The 21634-nt window shown below is 43.3% G+C and overlaps 3 protein-coding genes across 3 annotated transcripts in view; all 3 read left to right on the plus strand.

Moving 5' to 3' along the window:
• The first annotated feature begins 2624 nt into the window (after positions 1-2624).
• Positions 2625-10219, plus strand: LOC135527058 (matrix metalloproteinase-17-like). Its single transcript, XM_064955711.1, has 11 exons — positions 2625-2715; positions 3237-3369; positions 3751-3904; positions 4004-4112; positions 4263-4440; positions 4727-4903; positions 4986-5082; positions 5230-5303; positions 6895-7044; positions 8715-8975; positions 9456-10219. The coding sequence occupies exons 2-11, from the start codon at positions 3330-3332 to the stop codon at positions 9830-9832; spliced, it is 1617 nt and encodes a 538-aa protein (XP_064811783.1). The 5' UTR covers positions 2625-2715; positions 3237-3329; the 3' UTR covers positions 9833-10219.
• Positions 10220-10621: 402 nt separating this feature from the next.
• LOC135527059 (saxitoxin and tetrodotoxin-binding protein 2) lies at positions 10622-12302 on the plus strand. Its single transcript, XM_064955712.1, has 6 exons — positions 10622-10816; positions 11069-11211; positions 11336-11400; positions 11498-11608; positions 11744-11848; positions 12182-12302. The coding sequence occupies exons 1-6, from the start codon at positions 10700-10702 to the stop codon at positions 12250-12252; spliced, it is 612 nt and encodes a 203-aa protein (XP_064811784.1). The 5' UTR covers positions 10622-10699; the 3' UTR covers positions 12253-12302.
• Positions 12303-13781: 1479 nt separating this feature from the next.
• LOC135526377 (alpha-1,3-mannosyl-glycoprotein 4-beta-N-acetylglucosaminyltransferase B-like) overlaps positions 13782-21634 on the plus strand; it is a 33867-nt gene continuing 26014 nt past the window's right edge. Inside the window, exons 1-2 of the mRNA XM_064954708.1 lie at positions 13782-14121; positions 21416-21577. Coding sequence (XP_064810780.1) covers positions 14037-14121; positions 21416-21577 — 247 coding nt within the window. The 5' untranslated portion in view covers positions 13782-14036. The remainder of the gene's footprint in view (positions 14122-21415; positions 21578-21634) is intronic.

Genomic DNA, 21634 nt, shown 5'->3' on the forward strand with positions numbered 1-21634 from the left:
GAGACACCACAGCTTTTATTTCCTCCCTTTCTCCTATCTGTCCCTTGAGAAAAGGACTGAACCCCCATGCCACTTTATCTCATTACTTTACAACTGTCCTCCACCATCGCTATATCCCTCCATCCATACCGCCCTCTTTGCCCCCATCCTTTAACTAAATGACACCGGCTAATTTAATTAAAGCACCACATTCTTCTCAGCCCCCTTACACCCATCCCATCCACTTTCCCTCTGCTTTTAAGTCGAGTGTCTTCTTGTGCACACTAACACAACCCTCCCTTACTTATTTTATGTTAAATGATCTTCCATCTCCTGATTAGATATTTATTGATTCATCTGCCTTTTGAACATGCACAGTTGAAGTCGGAAGTTTACATACACTTAGGTTGGAGTCATTAAAACTCGTTTTTCAACCACTCCACAAATGTCTTGTTAACAAACTATAGTTTTGGCAAGTCGGTTAGGACATCTACTTTGTGCATGACACAAGTCATTTTTCCAACAATTGTTTACAGACAGATTATTTCACTTATAATTCACTGTATCACAATTCCAGTGGGTCAGAAGTTTACATACACTAAGTTGACTGTGCCTTTTAAACAGCTTGGACAATTCCAGAAAATTATGTCATGGTGTTAGATAGGCTTCTGATAGGCAAATTGATATAATTTGAGTCAATTGGAGGTGTACCTGTGGATGTACTTCAAGGCCTACCTTCAAACTCAGTGCCTCTTTGCTTGACATCATGGGGAAATCAAAAGAAATCAGCCAAGATCTCAGAAAAAATTTTGTAGAACTCCACAAGTCTGATTCATCCTTGGGAGCAATTTCCAAACTCCTGAAGGTACCATGTTCCTCTGTACAAACAATAGTACGCAAGCGTAAACACCATGGGACCACACAGCCGTCATACTGCTCAGGATGGGGACGCATTCTGTCTCCTAGAGATAAACGTACTTTGGTGTGAAAAGTGCAAATCAATCCCAGAACAACAGCAAAGGACCTTGTGAAGATGCTGGAGGAAACAGGTACAAATTATCTATATCCACAGTAAAACGAGTCCTATATCGACATAACCTCAGCAGGGAAGAAGCCGCTGCTCCAAAACCACCATAAAAAAGCCAGACCACAGTTTGCAACTGCACATGGGGACAAAGATCATACTTTTTGGAGAAATGTACTCTGATCTGATGAAACAGCAATAGACCTGTTCGGCCATAATGACCATCGTTATGTTTTGAGGAAAAAGGGGAAGGCTTGCAAGCCGAAGAACACCATCCCAACAGTGAAGCACTGGGGTGGCAGCATCATGTTGTGGGGGTGCTTTGCTGCAGGAGGGACTGGTGCACTTCACAAAATGGATGGCATCATGAGGAAAGAAAATGATGTGGATATATTGAAGCAACATCTCAAGACATCCGTCAGGAAGTTAAAGCTTGGTTGCAAATGGACAATGACCCCAAGCATACTTCCAGAGTTGTGGCAAAATGGCTTAAGGACAACAAAGTCAAGGTATTGGAGTGGCCATCACAAAGCCCTGACCTCAGTCCCATCGAAAATTTGTGGGCGGAACTGAAAAAGCATGTGCGAGCAAGGAGGCCTACAAACCTGACTTAGTTACACCAGCTCTGTCAGGAAGAATGGGCCAACATTCACCCAACTTATTGTGGGAAGCTTGTGGAAGGCTACCTGAAACGTTTGACCCAAGTTAAACAATTTAAAGGCAATGCTACCAAATACTAATTGAGTGTATGTAAACTTCTGACCCACTGGGAATGTGATGAAATAAATAAAAGCTGAAATAAATCATTCTCTCTACTATTATTCTGACATTTCACATTCTTAAAGTAAAGTGGTGATCCTGACTGACCAAAGACAGGGATTTTTTTCCTGAAATGTCAGGAATTGTGAAAAACTGAGTTTAAATGTATTTGGCTAAGGTGTATGTCAACTTCAGACTTCAACTGTATATAGCCTACATCTACTGACTATCTTCATTGACGTTTTCATTCACCATTATTTAATATTTAATAATATTGTATCTTTGCATTATTTAGGCTACATATTTCAATTTTCTCAATGATAACGGAGATTTACTCACTTTTATGCTGAGTAAAAAACTAGGCTATACAGCTTCGTTGCGATACAGTGCTATTATGATCATGCATCTACCTCTGCATGTTTAAAGGATTTGCGACATATAGTGCAAAGGTCAAGCGTTTTAAGGCCATTGAAAGCCTTTAACATAAAGTGTGTAATGTAATGACAGCATGATCAGAGATAGCATGAAAGTTTTCTTTGGCAACAACAGCAGAAAACTAACATGTAAATCGGTGCTCTCCCATCTCCAGAGCGTTTTACCAGTAGTGCCAAAACGTCTCGAGAAGCACTGGTCCTGTCACAGCTTATCTACACTCCTCACGTCAACCCGACCATGAAGGACGGGTGACACTTCGGAGACCCGGACCCCTCGCCTGGATGAACTGACCTAAAGCGATAAATGTCCCCTCCAATTTTGTTTTGCGAGTTTCATTGGAATATGCAAGCGCCAGCGGGATGAAGGCAGCAGCTTGGAGTTTTCTCTTGCTGTGCGCGTGCACGCAAGCCGTGTCCATGGCCGGGATCCAGGGCTCGGCAGTTGCCCCAACGGACACAACAGCATCCACCTCCTCTGCTCCTGTTACCCCCACTGACGACCAAAGCACTGGACTGGTGGTGAGGAAAAATGCAGAGGCGTACAATACCCTAGGGCTATTTTATTATTCATCCAGCATGGATTATTTATTTCAGCAAGTTGCTATCATTTATGATGGCCTTTGAAGTGAAAATAGTAAAAAAAAAAAGAGTGAAATAGAGAATAGAACAAAATGTGAATACAAGTTCACTACCAAAGTGATAAATCATTTGCCCTTATCTGATTTTGTATCATACATTGTTTTCACTTTGCCTGCAAGGCCAGAGTGTTGAGCCTGTATGTTTCATTGTGAAACTGGGCTCACATGGACATGGAGCTGTACCTTCACAGGATTAGTCTAGATACTGTACATAGACACACTTTGAAGAGCAGTCAAACTCTGATTTTCACTTATCTAATCTTCACTTAGCTTAGTGATCTCTTTCCCTCTCAAAACGTCGACTTCTGCTTCTCAACATATGTCTCTAAGCAGCACAAGTGACGTTATAGGACTGACCTACGATAATGCCTCTCAATGCAATGCCTCTGTTTCCTGTCCCAGGATTGGCTGACCAGGTATGGCTACCTCCCGCCCTCAGACCCCTCTACTGGACAGCTACAGGCCTGGACAGCTGTCACTCATGCTGTTAGATCCATGCAGAGGTTTGCAGGCCTCGAGGATACAGGAGTTGCAGGTGAGAAAATAGAAATAGGGTTGGGAAAATTAGGTTGATTATATCCATCCTCTCTGTGTTGCTGTCTCTCTCACTCCTCCGTCTCTGTCTCTTTTTCTCTCCCGATCTGGCTTTCTCTCTCTCTCTCTCTCTCTCTCTCTCTCTCTCTCTCTCTCTCTCTCCCCCTCTCTCTCTCTCTCTGACCTCACTTCCTTCACTCCTGTGTTGCTGACCTATTGTTGACCTCCTCCGTCTCTGTCTCTTTTTCTCTCCCGATCTGGCTTTTCTCTCTCTCTCTCTCTCTCTCTCTCTCTCTCTCTCTCTCTCTCTCTCTCTCTCTCTCTCCTTCACTCCTGTGTTGCTGACCTATTGTTGACCTCCTCTCTCTCTGTCCTCTCTCAGATGAGGAGACACTGGCTCTGATGCGAGCCCCACGATGTTCACTGCCAGATGAAGGGGAGGAGCCAAAACCACTGGCCAATCAGCTCCAGGAGGGGCAGAGCCTGAGGAGAAAGAGGGCTGTGACCACATGGACACGAAGAAACATCAACTGGAGGTTCATTAGACTACTGCTCACTATTCCTCATTCATCTCTGTATCTCACTAATCAACCCATTGTCACTTTCACTCTCAATACATCTCTAATTCTTCCTAGGTTGCGTTCATACCCCACCTCCTCCTCCCTCTCCCGTGAGACGATTCGCTCCCTGGTGTTTTATGCCCTGAAGGTGTGGGCGGACCCAACCCCACTGGAGTTCCACGAGGTCAGTCTCTTTCCCTGGATGGGTTAGTTGAATACAAAGATTACCCCCTCTTTCTTCTCTCTCTCTCTCTCTCTCTCTCTCTCTCTCTCTCTCTCTCTCTCTCCCTCTCTCTCTCTCTCTGACCTCACTTCCTGTTTATCCTGTTACCAGGTGGGAGGCTCAGAAGGGGCAGACATGCATGTGGACTTCCTCCACGGTTTCCATGGTGACAGATACCCCTTCGATGGGGCAGGGGGAGCTGTTGGCCACGCCTTTTTCCCCTCTGACCCTGCTAGAGCGGGCGGCGTGCACCTGGATGCTGAGGAGGAGTGGGCGTTTCGCCAGCCAGGTGAGTGACAACAAAAAGACCCAGAGACAGCAGAGAGAGGTACTGGGAGATTCAAGGGCCTGATTCCAAATCAACAGTAGATCTGAAAGTTAAGGGTAGGTATTCGTATTGCACTGATAGCCCTCTGGTAAGGTAGATGGAATTTAAGTTTGAGTCTCCCCTGAGGTTCACAATAGAAATGGGTTTGGATGTAAGTTTTCAATTTGGAGAATGTTATGGACGCAGTCAACACACTACTAACAATCGCCCTAACCTGAACCAACCCCCCTCTCCCGCCTCACCCCAGCCTCTGAGGGTACTGACCTGTTCACGGTCCTGGTGCATGAGTTTGGCCATGCCCTGGGTTTGTCCCATTCGTCTGCCAGGCGCTCTGTGATGAGACCCTACTACCAGAGCCCCGTAGGAGATCCTCTACACTACCGCCTGGGCCCCCACGACCTGGAGCACATCACCAGGCTCTACGGTCAGTCTCTGTGTGTGTTTATCTGTCTGTGTGTGTATATGTGTGTGTGATTGGTTCTGAAACGACAGTGTTGTGTTTGCAGGTAATAGAAATCGTCTCATGGTCACAGACGTTCCCCGGTTGGCGCCTGAACCTCAGCTGCGGCATCGCGACAGGCACGGACACCGACACAGACACAGGTACTGACAAACTTTAGACACAAGGACACAGACAGGGAAACAAAAGAGGATAAGGGTTAGCCACTCAACAAATAATAGTCTCTTGGCCTTCCCTCCTTCCCTCCATTTCACTCCTGCCCTCTTTGATGCTCTCTCCTTCTCTTTCAGACATTCTGTAGACCGCTGTAACACTAGCTTTGATGCAGTGGCCAACATTAGGGGAGAGACGTTCTTCTTTAAAGGTGAGTGTGGTGTAGGTAGGCTGCCTATTGGTTGGGTTCTGCTGTGACTATTGTCCCCAGGTTCCCTCATTATTCTACTGGCATCATCGCCCCCCGGTGGATATATACAGTGCCTGGCGAAAGTATTCGGCCCCCTTGAACTTTGCAACCTTTTGCCACATTTCAGGCTTCAAACAGAAAGATATAAAACTCCTATTTTTTTGTGAAGAATCAACAACAAGTGGGACACAATCATGAAGTGGAACGACATTTATTGGATATTTCAAACTTTTTTAACAAATCAAAAACTGAAAAATTGGGTGTGCAAAATTATTCAGCCCCTTTACTTTCAGTGCAGCAAACTCTCTCCAGAAGTTCAGTGAGGATCTCTGAATGATCCAATGTTGACCTAAATGACTAATGATGATAAATACAATCCACCTGTGTGTAATCAAGTCTCCGTATAAATGCACCTGCACTGTGATAGTCTCCTCAGAGGTCCGTTAAAAGCGCAGAGAGCATCATGAAGAACAAGGAACACACTAGGCAGGTCCGAGATACTGTTGTGAAGAAGTTTGAAGCCGGATTTGGATACAAAAAGATTTCCCAAGCTTTAAACATCCCAAGGAGCACTGTGCAAGCGATAATATTGAAATGGAAGGAGTATCAGACAAGGAGAAGACTGATCAGAGATGCAGCCAAGAGGCCCATGATCACTCTGGATGAACTGCAGAGATCTACAGCTGAGGTGGGAGACTCTGTCCATAAGACAACAATCAGTCGTATATTGCACTAATCTGGCCTTTATGGAAGAGTGGCAAGAAGAAAGCCATTTCTTAAAGATATCCATAAAAAGTGTCGTTTAAAGTTTTCCTCAAGCCACCTGGGAGACACACCAAACATGTGGAAGAAGGTGCTCTGGTCAGATGAAACCAAAATTGAACTTTTTGGCAACAATGCAAAATGTTATGTTTGGCGTAAAAGCAACACAGCTCATCACCCTGAACACCATCCCCACTGTCAAACATGGTGGTGGCAGCATCATGGTTTGGGCCTGCTTTTCTTCAGCAGGGACAGGGAAGATGGTTAAAATTGATGGGAAGATGGATGGAGCCAAATACAGGACCATTCTGGAAGAAAACCTGATGGAGTCTGCAAAAGACCTGAGACTGGGACGGAGATTTGTCTTCCAACAAGACAATGATCCAAAACATAAAGCAAAATCTACAATGGAATGGTTCAAAAATAAACATATCCAGGTGTTAGAATGGCCAAGTCAAAGTCCAGACCTGAATCCAATTGAGAATCTGTGTAAATAACTGAAAACTGCTGTTCACAAATGCTCTCCATCCAACCTCACTGAGCTCGAGCTGTTTTGCAAGGCACTGTATTCACGATTACAGGGCTGTGTACTGAACTCCTCTCTGTCTCACCTCTTTTCAACTTTTCTTCACCCCTTTCTTCATCCTAATTTCTCTCGTTGTACCTTTCCTACCGTGCCTTCCTCCTCTCTGTTCCTCACCTCGCTCCCGACCTCCTTCACCCTCTACATTATCTACATTATTTCCCCTTTCTCATCTGTCACCTCCTTACCAACCTCCCTCTCTGGCAGGGCTGAGTATGTGGCGGGTCAGTACTGGGGGGCTGGTGTCGGGCCGGGGGGCCTCGGTGAGGAGGCTGTGGGGGGGTCTGCCCCCTAATCTGCCCCCTCTGCAGGCTGTGTTGGAGAGACACTTGGACCACGCCATCATCTTCATCACTGGTAGGTAACCTCTGACCCCAGCCACCCCACACACTAGACCTCCACACAGATAGCTCTGGGTAGAATTTGCCCTAAGCCACAGATCTAGGATTAGTATTCCATTCCTGACTCCTAACCTTAACCATTTAGAAGGGAAATTATAAACTGACCTTAGATTCGTCTGATTATTCTACTCCACATGCATCAGTGACACATTATCAACAGAGGAGAATTTGTGCTACTCAACTGACTAAACTGTTAACGTTTCTCGGTTGCTTGAGCACATTTGTCAAAATGACACTCAAATCATTAAATACATTACACAAGATCAACTACCTCCATCAAAACATACAGCCTGTTATGTCATGAAAAGTTATTAATTGAAAAGTCTACACCTGCATTGCTTGCTGTTCGGGGTTTTAGGCTGGGTTTCTGTACAGCACTTTGTGACATCAGCTGACGTAAGAAGGGCTTTATAAACGAATTTGATTATTTCAATCAATCGTTACACAATGGCCCAATAAATACTGACTACAACACATCCTAACATGTTTGTTTTTTTCCCCTTACTTTACATGGAAAGTGACTGAGAACACATTCTCATTTACAGCAATGACTTGGGGAATAGTTACATGGGAGAGGAGGGGTTGATGAATGAGCCAATTGTAAACTGGGGATGATTAGGTGACCATGATTTTATGAGGGCCAGATTGGGAATTTAGCTTGGACACCAGGGTTAACACCCCTACTCTTATGATAAATGCCATGGGATCTTTAGTGACCACAGAGAGTCAGGACACCCGTTTAACGTCCCATCCGAAAGATAGCACCCTACACAGGGCAATGTCCCCAATCAATGCCCTGGGGGATTGGGATATTTTTTTAGTCCAGAGGAAACGGTAACTTCTACTGGCCCTCCAACACAAGTTCTCAAAATATGAGTAAGAATAAGAAATAAAAGTAACAAAAGAGAGCAGCAGTAAAGTAATTCTAGCGAGACCAGACACGGGGGTACCGGTACAGGGTCAATGTGTGGGGGCACCGGTTAGTTGAGGTAATATGTACATGTAGGTAGAGTTATTAAAGTGACTATGCATAGAGTGATAACAACAGAGAGTAGCAGCAGTGTAAAAGAAGGTGGGGGAGTAGATGAAGGTAGATGTTCAGGAGTCTAATAGCTTGGGGGTAGAAGCTGTTTAGAAGCCTCTTGGATCTAGACTTGGCACTCTGGCACCGCTTGCCGTGCGGTAGCAGAGAGAACAGTCTATGACTAGGGTGGCTGGAGTCTTTGACATTTTTTAGGGCCTTCTTCTGACACAGCCTTATATAGAGGTCCTGGATGGTCAGGTCTCTGACCTCCTCCCTATAGGCTGTCTTGTTGTTGCCGGTGATCAGGCCTACCACTGTTGTGTCATCGGCAAACTTAATGATTGTGTTGGAGTCATGCCTGGCTGTGCAGTCATGAGTGAACAGGGAGTACAGGAGGGGACTAAGCACGGCACCCCTGAGGGGCCCCTGTGTTGAGGATCAGCGTGGCGGATGTGTTGTCATTAAAAGTGTCTTAGCAATTTAGAAAAATGAACATGATTCTAGTTTCTCTCTCCACCCATATTCATATATCCTTATGAATTGTAAACCAAACCTGAACCTTGAGAAGACTCTTTATTGCCTCTTTCTGTTTTGTGTTTTAGAATCCCAGTTTTGGCTGTTCAATGACCTCTCTCTCCAGGCGGGCTACCCCCGCCCCCTCTCAGCACTGAGGAAAGGGAGAGAGACAGAAGGAAAGAGAGGAGAGGAAGGAGAGGAGGAGCAGGGCCTGATGTGGGACCCAGAGGAAGGACCAATGTGGGGGGACATTGGAAAAGGGGAAGCAGGAGGAGAGGAAGAAGAGAGCGAGACCTGGACCGAGCTCATCAGAGGAGGAGTGAACGGGATTACGACAGAGAGAGACGGTGAGAGCGAGAGTGAGTGTGAGAGAGCGAGATGAACGAGAGTTTGTGAGATTCTATGAGACTGACTGTGAAAGATTATGTGAGACACCTCACAATGTACAATACTGTACAAGTGTGAATGTTTGTCAACAAACATTAAGCCCCATGCTATATATCACTTCCAGACATGGGTTCAAATACATGTGTATTTTAGTATTTTTTTCTGTATATTTTAATATCTTCAAATGCACAGCCCAAACAAGTACTTTTAATTTAATATTTGAATGGTTATTTGTAAAAACAAAAAACAAATAGTATACCAAAATGTATTTGAAAGTATTTCAAAATACTTTTTTCAAATACTATCTTGAAATACCTGGTTTAAATGCATTTGAGTCAGTGTATTTGAGTATTTTCATTTTTTATAATAAAGGTTATCAGAATACTTGTTTTTAAATGTATTGAAAGTAATTGAAATACCAAGTCTGATCCCTTCGTCAGGCTCCATCTACCTCTTCAAAGGAGATTCATATTGGAAGTTCCCCTACCCAGCTTCTGTCCCAGAGGTAGGATACCCTCGATCCCTGGCCACCGATTGGTTGGACTGCCCTCACCCTTCCGCACCTGTCCTAGACGACTTCTCTCGCTCTCTTTCTCCCCCTACTGGACGACAGGAGCTCCGTGAGAGGGGGAAGGAGGAGAGGGGGAGAGAAGAGAGGGGGGGCCAGAGCGGTCATGGCCTAGACAGAGACACAGACAGAGAGGGACTACAGCACTGGCCCTGCACTTGCCTGAATGGAGCAAAAGTTAGCAGCGTGAGCATGACTTTGTTCATATGTGCCCTGCTGTTGACTCTCCTCTCCCTGATAACTGTGTGATGTTAGGCTACGTCCCAATACTCTCGACGGCGTCCTCTCACCCCCTTCTATCCCATGGCTACGTCCCAATACTCAACAATGCCCCCCCCCCCCCCCATTCCCTCCAGGTTGTGGCTGCTGTTGTCAATGGTGCTAGGTCCTTTCTCACCTTCCACTATGACAAAGTTTAACATGCACCCTTACAATCCATTCCACATGCCTACCCTTAGGGCTGTGGTATAGGGGTTGGGCTAGGAGAAGCTAGGAATTTGGGACACAACCAAGAAGTCCCTACACCCCAAAGGAGGAATGTTTGTCCTGGACATTTCAGATGAATTATGAACAGTTATCTGCTGCTGGTGTACCTCTTTGTCTGTCTGTGAAATGTATCCCATAGCACCTTGTTGTACAACCTACACTTGATGATTTCAGAACATTTTATCTGACCAAATAAAATAAAAACAACTCTATTGCCTTCAGTTTTCATTGTTAAACCATAACCGCAGACGACTAAATTATATTTTGATACTAACAGCAATAAACGTCACCATTAGGTTCATAGTCACCGTCAAAACGTGCCTCTTGGGGTGCTGCCCTATAGGTCCTTGACCAAACCAAACAAACTATAAATAATTAATAGTTGTAGAGGTCCAATTGTTTAATCTTGCTGTCACTGGGGTAGTTTTGGAATTTCCCTGCACCCTAGCGTTCAACCACATGCCAATTTGGGTAACTTCAGTATTACGTAACTTGGGGAGAAACATTATCTTAAAACACTCCACATCTTACCTCTGTATATATTGAAGGTGTTTCAGCTCATTGACAACCGATACTTTACTCTTGCTAAGACTTACTTCTCTGAAGGCTCAGTTTACCTTGATCTACACAATGTGTGTCCTCTACTTGGCCCCTCTCCTTGCTCTGTTGTCAGTGGGAACAGCAGCACCGGCGCCAGAGGATTGTGGACATCTGGTGAAACTGCTCGCACCGGAAGACAAACATACTGTGAGTACATCGCCTATCTATAGAGTGGACCTCAATAGAGGCCCACTGTGGTGTTGGGGTGTGTTAGAAATAGTGATGATTTCCAATTTGTGAACTGTGTTGTATTGAATCTAATGGAGTACAAAAGGCATTTGACTCCAACTTATAGGCAGTATACAGCCTCTGCCCTCAGGCACTATGCTTCACAGACAAATAGTGCTATAAAACGGAAATGTGTGAAATTAAATGACAGACCGATACATTTTCCCACAGATATTTGGGAAGTGGATCTTCATCGAGGGTTTCTCGAACCATGAGATGTTCAACGCAGTACTGAGAAAGACCAACAGCTCATGGATTGAAATCCTTCCCACTTCACACACCGAGACGGTCCTTTTGAACCAGGGAAACTTGATGTACGTGATAGTAACTCTCTGCAGCCTTATCTCTAACCACTCGTCATATGTCATTTGACACAGTAGCTATGCTATGTGAATAGACATTCTACAGCTCTAAGAATTATCTCATTTCATCTGACAGTGATGGAAAATGTCTTGACTCCTCTGCCAACATGACCTTTTCCAAAAACATTATGCAAATCTCACGTAAGTCAAACATTATTGACTGGCAGGCCATCCATGATCTGATAGAAAATAGGCTGTTAAAGTACTGTGAGTTACTGTGTTTTATTTTCTTACATAGAGAATAATATGACTGCCACTGGACACTTCCTACTATCTTGCCCTGACTGTCTCGTCATGGACCTCAATAGCACCATGGACGAAGTGCATCTCCGATCTCTCTATATCTTTGGTAGGTGTGTGTGTGTGTGTGCGCGCTTTTGAGATCCTTCCAATGGCCAGAACCAACATTTACCCAACAGAAATGTGGAAACCTTGGTCAATCAAGTCATAGAATTATCCAGTTTCTTTTTTCTTCTATTTCCAGGGAAGAGCAGGACACTGCCGGAGGCCGAGTTGAAACAGTTCCAGAAGCAGGCAGAATGCCTCCAGTATCCTCAGCCTGCACAGTATTCCTATGATGGAGTTACAGGTCATTATTAACCCTAACCTATTCATCAAAAGAACACCAGGCAACATTTAGTATTATGGTGGTAGGGTTGAAGAAAAATATATAAAAAATATATACTGTATATTTAAAATAATATATATATTTACCAAAGAATATATATAGGATATTGGGAATTATGCAGACAATTACATTGATAGAAGCCACATTTTGCCTGCAATTTTAAAGCTTAAAAAAAGGTTATTATTCATTTACGCTGTCAATCCTCAGTTTAGAATAGATCCCTGTTGCATGAGTCCTGTGTTCATTTAAACCTTGTCCAAGTTCTCATTAACGTCTCCTCTCTTCTCTCTGCAGAGTTTTGCGCTGAGAAAAAGGAGAGCTCACACACTGTTGAGTCACAAGATGTGAAGGATGGTTCACAGTGATATGGCTACTGAGGATGGAATGGCTGCATTAATAAAATTGTGTACTCTTATACTGACTGCTTGTTTTGAAACGCATCCTCATCCACAAACACAGTAAAGCACGCACGCAAACAGGCAGACACACACTCCCTGTTCTACCTCTTTAAATATGTAATATATCATCAGGGACCAGGGTGAACAACACCGGACTCATCACACTTTCCTGAGGAGTACTATTGTCAACTTCAAACCACGTTGACAATTCTGACCCCATACTCTCCCATATGACTCGATCGAACAGGAAGTCCGTGATCCAGTTATACAGACGTCCCCCAATGCCCAATGAATGCCAGGGTTGGTCATTTACCTGTCTTATATCAGCTCACTTGTGCTGAGGTGGTAGGGGTGGAAGTATTCAAGGTGTGTCCTTAAAAACCAATGTGCCAATTTCAATCAGCGCTACTGGTGATATTAAAGATTCACCAAAAGCTGGTCTCAGTGGTAAAGCAATTGGTTATATTGGACATTGCTTTTGTCCATGCAGCTTGGACTCTTTGGGCCTACATGTTTGTTATAACTAGGCCTATTGTAGGACTGTATACTATTCAATACATGAATAAGACAAACACCCATGTGCATCTCCAAGACATTCTTAACTCAAATACTTCTGCTAAGTATCAGAACTCAGGATAAGACCCAGATGCAGACGGCTAGAATCACAGATGTTTATTGACTCAAACGGGGGGCAGGCAAAAGACTGGTCAATGGTAGGCAGAGGTCCGTAATCCGGGGCAGAGTCAGGCAGGTACAGAACGGGAGGCCGGCTCGGGATCAGGGCAGGCAGAATGATCAGAACCGGGGCAACTAGGAAACAGAATCTTGAGAAAATAGGAAGACTGGAAAGCACACTGGTAAGACAAGAAGAACTGGCAAGAGACAAACAGGGAATGCAGATAGAAATGCACAGGGGATAATGGGGAAGATGGGCGACACCTAGAGGGGGAGACAAGCATAAAGAAAGATGAAACGATCAGTGTGTGACACTAAGTTGAACTCAAATTCAAATCGAGAGACTGAAAAATAGCTTCTATCTCAAGGCCATCAGACTGTAAAACAGCCATCACTAACACAGAGAGGCTGCTGCCTACAAACATACTTGAAATCATTGACCACTTTACTAAATTGATCACTAGTCACTTTAATAATGCACTTTAATCATGTTGACATATCTTGCATTACTCATCCCATATTTATATACTCTATTTCATACCATCTATTGCATCTTACCTATGCTTGCTCGTCCATATATTTACATGTATATATTCTTATTCCATCCCTTTACCTAGATTTGTTTGTATTAGGTAGTTGTTGTGGAATTGTTAGATTACTTGTTAGATATTTCTGCACGGTCGTAACTCGATGCCCAAGCATTTCGCTACACTCGCAATAACAACTGCTGTGTATGTGACCAATAAAATTTGATTTTGAAATCACGCAGTTCCACAATTGGCAAGTAGGTGGGGATGAGACCGCGCTGAGACAGGCGCACATCAATTGTCGCATCACCTTTTCAAGGAAATGTTGTAGGCTAACCAGGGGTTGTCATGTATGTCAATCTATTTTATGAAGAGATAAGGAAGTGACTTTCAGGCTTTTCATCATAGAATGTCCTTGGCGCAGTCATGGAGTAAACGTGAGAAGAAACTGAGTAGACTATCACCTGTGGATTCATTTGAACGGCAGCACTGTTTTCAGCATAAACCGAAGTCAGACGGAAGTTTTCTATTGACAGTTTGAGAGATGAGATGAGGCTCACCCATATAAAACTTGGATGTATTCTGGCTTGTGCTTTTCTCTCTCTAACCTGGTTTACCGCTCATAATGGAAATGGTAAGGTGTCGCACATATCACACTATTCTGTTTACATTATGATGTATTAGGCTACAAACTTTTTTCAAAAGGTTAAACATTGTACATAACTGAATTCAGTTTTCTATTGTTTTCAAATGGTAATACTGGAAGCTAAATACGTGATAAATTGAACATTATAAACTGGGTGGTTCGAGCCCTGAATGCTGATTGGCTGACAGCCGTGGTATGGCAAAACATTTATTTTTACTGCTTCAATTACGTTGGTAAACCGTTTATAATAGCAATAAAGCACCCGGGGGTTTGTGGTATATGGCCAATATACCACGGCAAAGGGCTGTGTCCAGGCACTCCGCGATGCATTGTGCCTAAGAACAGTCCTTAGGCATGGTATATTGGCCATATACCACACCCCCTCATGTCTTATTGCTTCATTATACAATGGGTGGGTCTAATCCTGAATGCTGATTGGTTAAAACTGCATTCCAGCCGGTGTCTATTCCACAAGTTACCACAGGCTAAATCCATGAAATGAAAATGCCTATTTACTCCATCTGACTGCGCAATCCGCTGTCTCATCAGCCCAGCCAGGCAATTTATCAACTTTATCTCCACTATAAAGAGCATCTAGACATTATCTCACATTTCTTTTAGACTAACATTTAGCGTTCAACAGCAGAGATTTGTAGAAACCTTGCTGTCAGTCTCTCCGACATTTGCAACATTGTTTTAATATTCAAATTCGATCTCCAGGATGAGACAGACAGGCAGGCAGCATTTCTTAGCCAATCAAAATCATAAATCGTCTGGCATCATTTTTATGGATATACAAAGACTTGTCAATTGAAAAAAGGTCAAATGAAATGAAGTGCAGCTAGTTTGCACTCTCTGCAGCTTCAGTTTGAAGTGATTGTGTTAGCTGTGTTGTCGGCTAGCTCCTCTTAACAACAGTGTCTTGACAAGTGAGCACATTTTCTATGCCAGGAAAAATTGGGCATCATCAATTCAAATCAAATTTTATTGATCCCATACACGTGTTTAGCAGATGTTATTGCAGGTGTAGCTAAATGCTTGTGTTTCTAGTTCAACAGTGCAGCAATTCAAAACAAGTAATATCTAACAATTTCACAACAAATATCTAATACACACAAATCTAAGTAAAGGAATGGAATTAAGAATATATAAATACATGGATGAGCAATTTCAGTAGATAGTATAGAATACAGTATATACATATAAGAAGAGTAATGCAAGATATGTAAACATTATTAAAGTGAATAGTGTTCAATTATTAAAGTGGCCAGTGATTTCAAGTATGTGTATGTAGGCTGCAGCCTCTCTGATAGTGATGGCTATTTAACAGTCTGATGGCCTTGAGATAGAAGCTGTTTTTCAGTCTCTCGGTCCCAGCTTTGACGCACCTGTACTGACCTCGTCTTCTGGATGATAGCGGGGTGGACAGGCAGTGGCTCGGGTGATTGTTGTCCTTGATGATCTTTTTGGCCTTCCGGTGACATCGGGGGGTGTAAGTGTCCTGGAGGGCAGGTAGTTTGCCCCCGGTGATGTGTTGTGCAGACCACACCACCCTCTGGAGAGCCCTGCGGTTGTGGGCAGTGCAGTTGCCATACCAGGCGGTTATACAGCCCGACAGGATGCTCACAATTGTGCATCTATAAAAGCGTGTGAGGGTTTTAGGCGACAAGCCACATTTCTTCAGCCTCCTGAGGTTGAAGAGGCTCTGTTGTGACTTCTTCACCACACTGTCTGTGTGGGTGGACCATTTGTTTGTCAGTGATATGTACGCCAATGAACTTAAAACTTTCCACCTTCTCCACTGCTGTCCGGTCGATGTGGATGGGGGGGGGGGAGTGCTCCCTCTGTTTCCAGAAGTCCATGATCATCTCCTTTGTTTTGTTGACGTTGAGTGAGAGGTTATTTTCCTGACATCACACTCTCAGAGCCCTAGCTCATTGTTATGGATGTATCCAAATAAATGTCACTAGAAAACAGCTTAAACTAATGCAAAATCAGCTACTTTGCTGTTATTCTAGCTGGGCTTTTTGACGTGACTGCAAGTTAGCCGTAGTTGGCTTTCTAGCAAGTAAGGGATAAGAACGTTGCCAGCCCGTATGGCAATGGAACATTTAGAACGAACGACTGGGTTACGTCTCTGGCAATCAAACCTATAGAACGAACGACCAGCCGGCTTGGGTAGCAACCCTAGATTTTTGTCGGGACTGTATCTTGTGGAAGGATGAAATAGTATGAATAAATAACATTTTTTATGAAAATATGTAAATCATTATTTGAATATGTTGGTAAGCCATTGTATGAAAGTGATAATGCCCTCGAAGCCGTTGTTTGGAGGATATATTGGCACGGTGCCAATAACACCCGTGCCATTATATCCGCCCAACACCGGCTTCTCCGGCATTATCACTTAATTGTAAATTGGGTGGTACAAGTCCTGAATGCTGATTGGCTGACAGCCCTGGTTTATCAGAATGTATACCACGGGTATGACAAAAACTTATTTTTACTGGTCTAATTACATTGGTAACCAGTTTATAATAGCAATAAGGCACCTCGGGGCTTTGTGGTATATGGCCAATATACCATGGTTAAGGGATGTGCATTCCTTATTGCGTCGTGAATAAGAACAGTCCTTAGCCGTGGTATATTAGCCATATACCACACCTCCTCGGGCCTTATTGCTTAAATATATTGAATCATATAGGTCTACCTAGAATTTGAATGGTTCTCATCTAGATGTATTGCCATGATTTTGCAACACCAGGGGCCGCGTTTATAAACATTGCATAAGTACAAAATATACCCTAAAATGTGCATGCGCCAGTTTTAATGCAAAAGTTGGCATTTATTTTAAAAAATATCTTCATGTGAGAATGTGCTCACCTCCCTGCAAACCTTAGACCACGTGTAAGCACATCTGTTAGTGATTGAAATCATTATTGTATTGAAAGCTGGTAAGTAAAAAAAAACAACAGGAAAACAGGAAAACATATATTAACAATGCACCATTAGTGAGAAAAGCAACAATCTGGGTTTTTTTTAGAATCTAAAATAATTAGACACAGGAATCTTTTTTCGATTTTATTTTCATAACCAATGCAGAATATATTCTCACCTTTTCTGGCCATGATATTCCCCAAGGACCCATGCAACCATGCGTATCTCTCATTTAATTGCACCTAGTAGCCTGGTAAATAGATATATGTATTTCAAGTTTTGCAATATCATAGGCAGCATGGTTTATAATACCGTTATACAGTCTATTTTAAGAGCTTATATTTTATATTGAAGTATGCCTAAGTATCAAGTTTCAAGTTTGTCATGTGCACAAGTACAGTGAAATGTCTTTCTTGCTTCCTCTTTCCTAACAATGTAGTAATTAATATCAGTAGTACTATAAAAAAAATAGTCATGTAGCACAAAAAACATAATTAGAAATCCGGCTTGTAAATAGAACTGCATAGTGTAAGTACTGTAATTGCATTCTTTGACTAGCCTGCCCTACAATGTTTCAGAATTCTGGACAGTCCATCATATTTAGGTTGAGGCAAAAGTCAATATAAAACATTGTTGAATTAAAACGTTCTGCTGAGAGGTCCACAACAATTTGCAACTGTTTTCTCATTCAGAAACTGACCGTCATTATCCAGATACAGAATAAATTACTGCTAAAGATGAAAACATTCTGCCAACACATTAAATAGACCGATAGTTCATGTCAAATATTTGACAGTATGGGTAGGCTACAGTAAGCCTATTGCTATGTGATAGGAGCGCGACATCATTGCCTATTTAATCTCAGAGCCTATGCCAAGGCAGGGCATATTGTCGTGTTTGAGAGATAAGCAGCATGTTACTATGCACACCTGGTTAAAATGGTATGCACGTATTCAGTGCGTGATATTGGAAATATGTATCTGATTGGATACGCATAGTTTTATTGGCAGACCCTCATTGGTTGTTGGCCAAGGTATTCAGGTGTGCTTCCTTTGAGCGGGTGGAGATGGATTCAGCTTGGAACCGGCAATGTTGTATACGCTGTCATGTTGGAAATAAACCTCTTTATGATGTTAATGTAAAGTTTCTCTTTACAATAACTAAAAAGAACAGGCTTCCTTTAACTAGGGATGCAACACATATAAATCCAATAATCTATTGACAAACTAAATATCGAACAACAAATTCTTATTTTGCATGGTGGGCAATTTTTTCAATCGTAACCTTTATTTATCTAGGCAAGTCAGTTAAGAACAAATTCTTATTTACAATGACGGCCTACCAGGGAACAGTGGGTTAACTGCCTTGTTCAGTGGCAGAATGGCAGATTTTTACCTTGTCAGCTCAGGGATTCAATCCAGCAACCTTTTGGGTTACAGGCCCAATGCTGTAACCACTAGGCTACCTGCCGCCCCTGCCGTTCCAAAATATACAGCAAATAAATGGCATTATTGTCACCACAAAAATCATCAGGCAACAGCAAATGCTCAATTTGCTCTCTCGTGGGGCCTGCAGGGGTATATGCCACACCATTGAAGCACACAGAGTGTGGTACCAGGGTACCAGTTTTACATGATGTAATACTTCATGATGGCACTGCAGACGGCACCCCGACAAGACTAGGTTGATGAACAAATAAACTACCTCTACCCTCTGTTCTGTTGGCGAACGTACAATCACTAGAGAACAAACTGGATGAGCTCCGCTCGAGGATACGAGGGACATGAAAAATGGTAATATCCTATGCTTCTCAGAGTCATGGCACAATGAAGACATGGATATACATCTTGCTGGTTTTTCTAAGCATTGTCAAGACCAGATAGTATGAAGGGTACACAATCTTTAAGGAAGTCTCACATTTTTGCTCACCTGAGTTTGAACACCTCATGACAAGCTGCAGACCATACTATTTACCGAGAGAGTTTTCATCTATATTTTTCCTAGCTATCTATTTTTATTTATTTTATCACGCAAGTCAGTTAAGAACAAATTCTCATTTTCAATGACGGCCTAGGAACAGTGGGTTAACTGCTTGTTCAGGGGCAGAATGACAGAGCTGTACCTTGTCAGCTCAGGGGCTTGAACTTGCAACCTTCCGGTTACTAGTCCAACGCTGTAACCACTAGGCTACCCTGCCGCCCCATTTACCACCACAAACTGATGCTGGCACTAAGACCGCATTCAACAAACTGTATAGGGCAATAGTCAAACAAGAAAATGCATACCCAGAGGTGTGTCTCTTGGCCGGTGATTTTAATGCAGGGAAACTGAAATCCGTTACCAGTATGTCCCCTGTGCAACTAGAGGCGACAAAATTATAGATCACCTTTACTCCACACACAGAAATGCATACAAGGCTCTCCCTTTCACAAATCTGACCATAACTTTATCCTCCTGGTTCCAGTTTACAAGCAAAAACTCAAAAAGGAAGTACCAGTGACGCGCTCAATATGGAAGTGGTACAATGATGCTAAGCTACAGGACTGTTTTGCTAGCACAGACTGGAATATGTTCCGGATTCATCCGATAACATTGAGACGTTTACCACATCATTCCCTGGCTTCTTTCGTAAGTGACCTTACGTTTATATCCCAACAAGAAGCCATGGATTACAGGCAACATCCACACTGAGCTATTGGCTAAAACTGCCGCTTTCAAGGAGTGGACACTTTTCAAGGTGGATTCCTACTACATCGGCTTTGACACTTGTTGAATGTGCGCAAGCGAAATGCCTTGTATGCTCGCTTCAAGGCAAGCAACACAGAACCATTGTTTACGAGGATGCATATTTGGAGCATGCGCTGACCAGCTGAAAAGTGTCTTCACTGACATTTTTAACCTCTCCCTGACCCAGTCTGTAATACCTATGTGTTTCAAGCAGACCAACAAAGTCCCTGTGCCCAAGATAACCTGTCTAAATGACTATCGCCCCATAGCACTCACATCTGTAGCCATAAAATGCTTTGAAATGCTGGTCATGGCTCACATCAACACCATCATCCCAGACACTCTGCACCCACTCCAATTTGCATAACACCCCAAGAGATCCACAGATGACACAGGAAATGGACTACAGGAAATGGAGGTCCGAGCGCACCCCTATCCACATCGACAGAGCTGTAGTGGAGCAGGTAGAGAGCTTTAAGTTCCTCCATGTCCACATCACTTAGAAATTAACATGGTCCATACACAACACAGTCATGAAGAAGGCACCACAAATTCTTCTTCCCCCTTTGGGCTGAAATATATTGGCATGGACTTTCAGATCCTCTTGACTGGCTGCATCACCGCTTGGTATGGCAACTGCAGGGCACCCGACCGTAAGGCGCTACAGAGGGTAGTGCGTACGGCCCAGTACATCACTGGTGCCCGAGCTCCCTGCCATCCAGGACCTCTATACCAGGTGGTGTCAAAGGAAGACCCTAGAAATTGTCAAAGACTCCAGCCACCCAAGTCAGACATTTCTAGCTGCTAGTGGTACTGATGTACCAAGTCTGGAACCAACAGGACCCTGAACAGCTTCTACCCCCAAGCTAAATAGTTAACCAAATAGCTGCCCGAATTTGCACTAACTCTTTTGACTCCTCACATATACTGCTGCTACTGTTTATTATTATTTATTATTTATCCTGTTGTCTAGTCACTTTATTCAGAACTATATGTAAATATCTACCTCAATTACCTCTTACCCATGCACATCGACCCAGTACTTGTACCATGTGTACTGTATAGCCAAGCTATCGTTACTCATTGTGTATTTATACTTTGTGTTATTATTTTCCATTATTTTTCTATTTCTCTCTGAATTGTTGGGAAGGACCTGTAAGTTAGCATTTGACGGTTAGTCTACACCTGTTGTTTACGTAGCATGTGACTAACAATTTGACTGATTTTGATTCAATGACTTAAAAACCACTAGCGTGTGAGTTCCTTGTTGTCTGGGAAACACCATTCTTTTTCTGCTTTAGACGTGTAACCCAGTAACTAAAACACAGGGTTTGTTGTTTGAGGAACTATGTGGTATGAATGGGGTTGTCATGGAAATCACAGCAGTGGAGCGGGATTATGGGAAGATTAGCCTTTACCTGTTGTTGTCCTGCACCCAACTCCTCAATACATTTGCAAATTTGATGTCGATGGAGCTTTTTCAAATACACACTTTCAAACATTGACTTGTAACTGTTAATACTCTCTCTATCTCTTCTTATCTCTTTCTGTCATGCAACTGTATGGGTGCGTGTGTGTGTGCCTGTCGGTATGTGTACACGCGTGTGCGTATGTGTAGATGGGGATGAACCCCCCAACCACCCAGTTATGATCCAGCTGTATGAACGTCTGCTGGCTGCAGAGTTCAAGGGGGAGCTGCTGTCCAGGGAGCTCAACAGTGTTCTGACCAGCCTGAGGAACCTCACCATACTTAACAACAGCTCCTCCACTAATGTCCCAGGTGAGGGGACAGAGTTATCATGTTATCATCCGTGTACAGTTGCATCACAGGTGACAC

This window comes from Oncorhynchus masou, chromosome 32, assembly GCF_036934945.1.
Source record: "Oncorhynchus masou masou isolate Uvic2021 chromosome 32, UVic_Omas_1.1, whole genome shotgun sequence".
NCBI classification, from domain to species: domain Eukaryota; kingdom Metazoa; phylum Chordata; class Actinopteri; order Salmoniformes; family Salmonidae; genus Oncorhynchus; species Oncorhynchus masou.

Bases quoted from the DNA above. Each gene is read 5' to 3' on its own strand.
- LOC135527058 (XM_064955711.1), top strand. From the start codon at position 3,330: ATGCAGAGGTTTGCAGGCCTCGAGGATACAGGAGTTGCAG. The intron at 3,905-4,003 runs GTTCATTAGACT...AATTCTTCCTAG, and splicing joins CGAAGAAACATCAACTGGAG to GTTGCGTTCATACCCCACCT. The intron at 4,904-4,985 runs GTCAGTCTCTGT...TTGTGTTTGCAG, and splicing joins GCACATCACCAGGCTCTACG to GTAATAGAAATCGTCTCATG.
- LOC135527059 (XM_064955712.1), top strand. From the start codon at position 10,700: ATGTGTGTCCTCTACTTGGCCCCTCTCCTTGCTCTGTTGTCAGTGGGA. The intron at 11,212-11,335 runs GTACGTGATAGT...TTCATCTGACAG, and splicing joins TTGAACCAGGGAAACTTGAT to TGATGGAAAATGTCTTGACT. The intron at 11,401-11,497 runs GTAAGTCAAACA...TTTCTTACATAG, and splicing joins AAACATTATGCAAATCTCAC to AGAATAATATGACTGCCACT.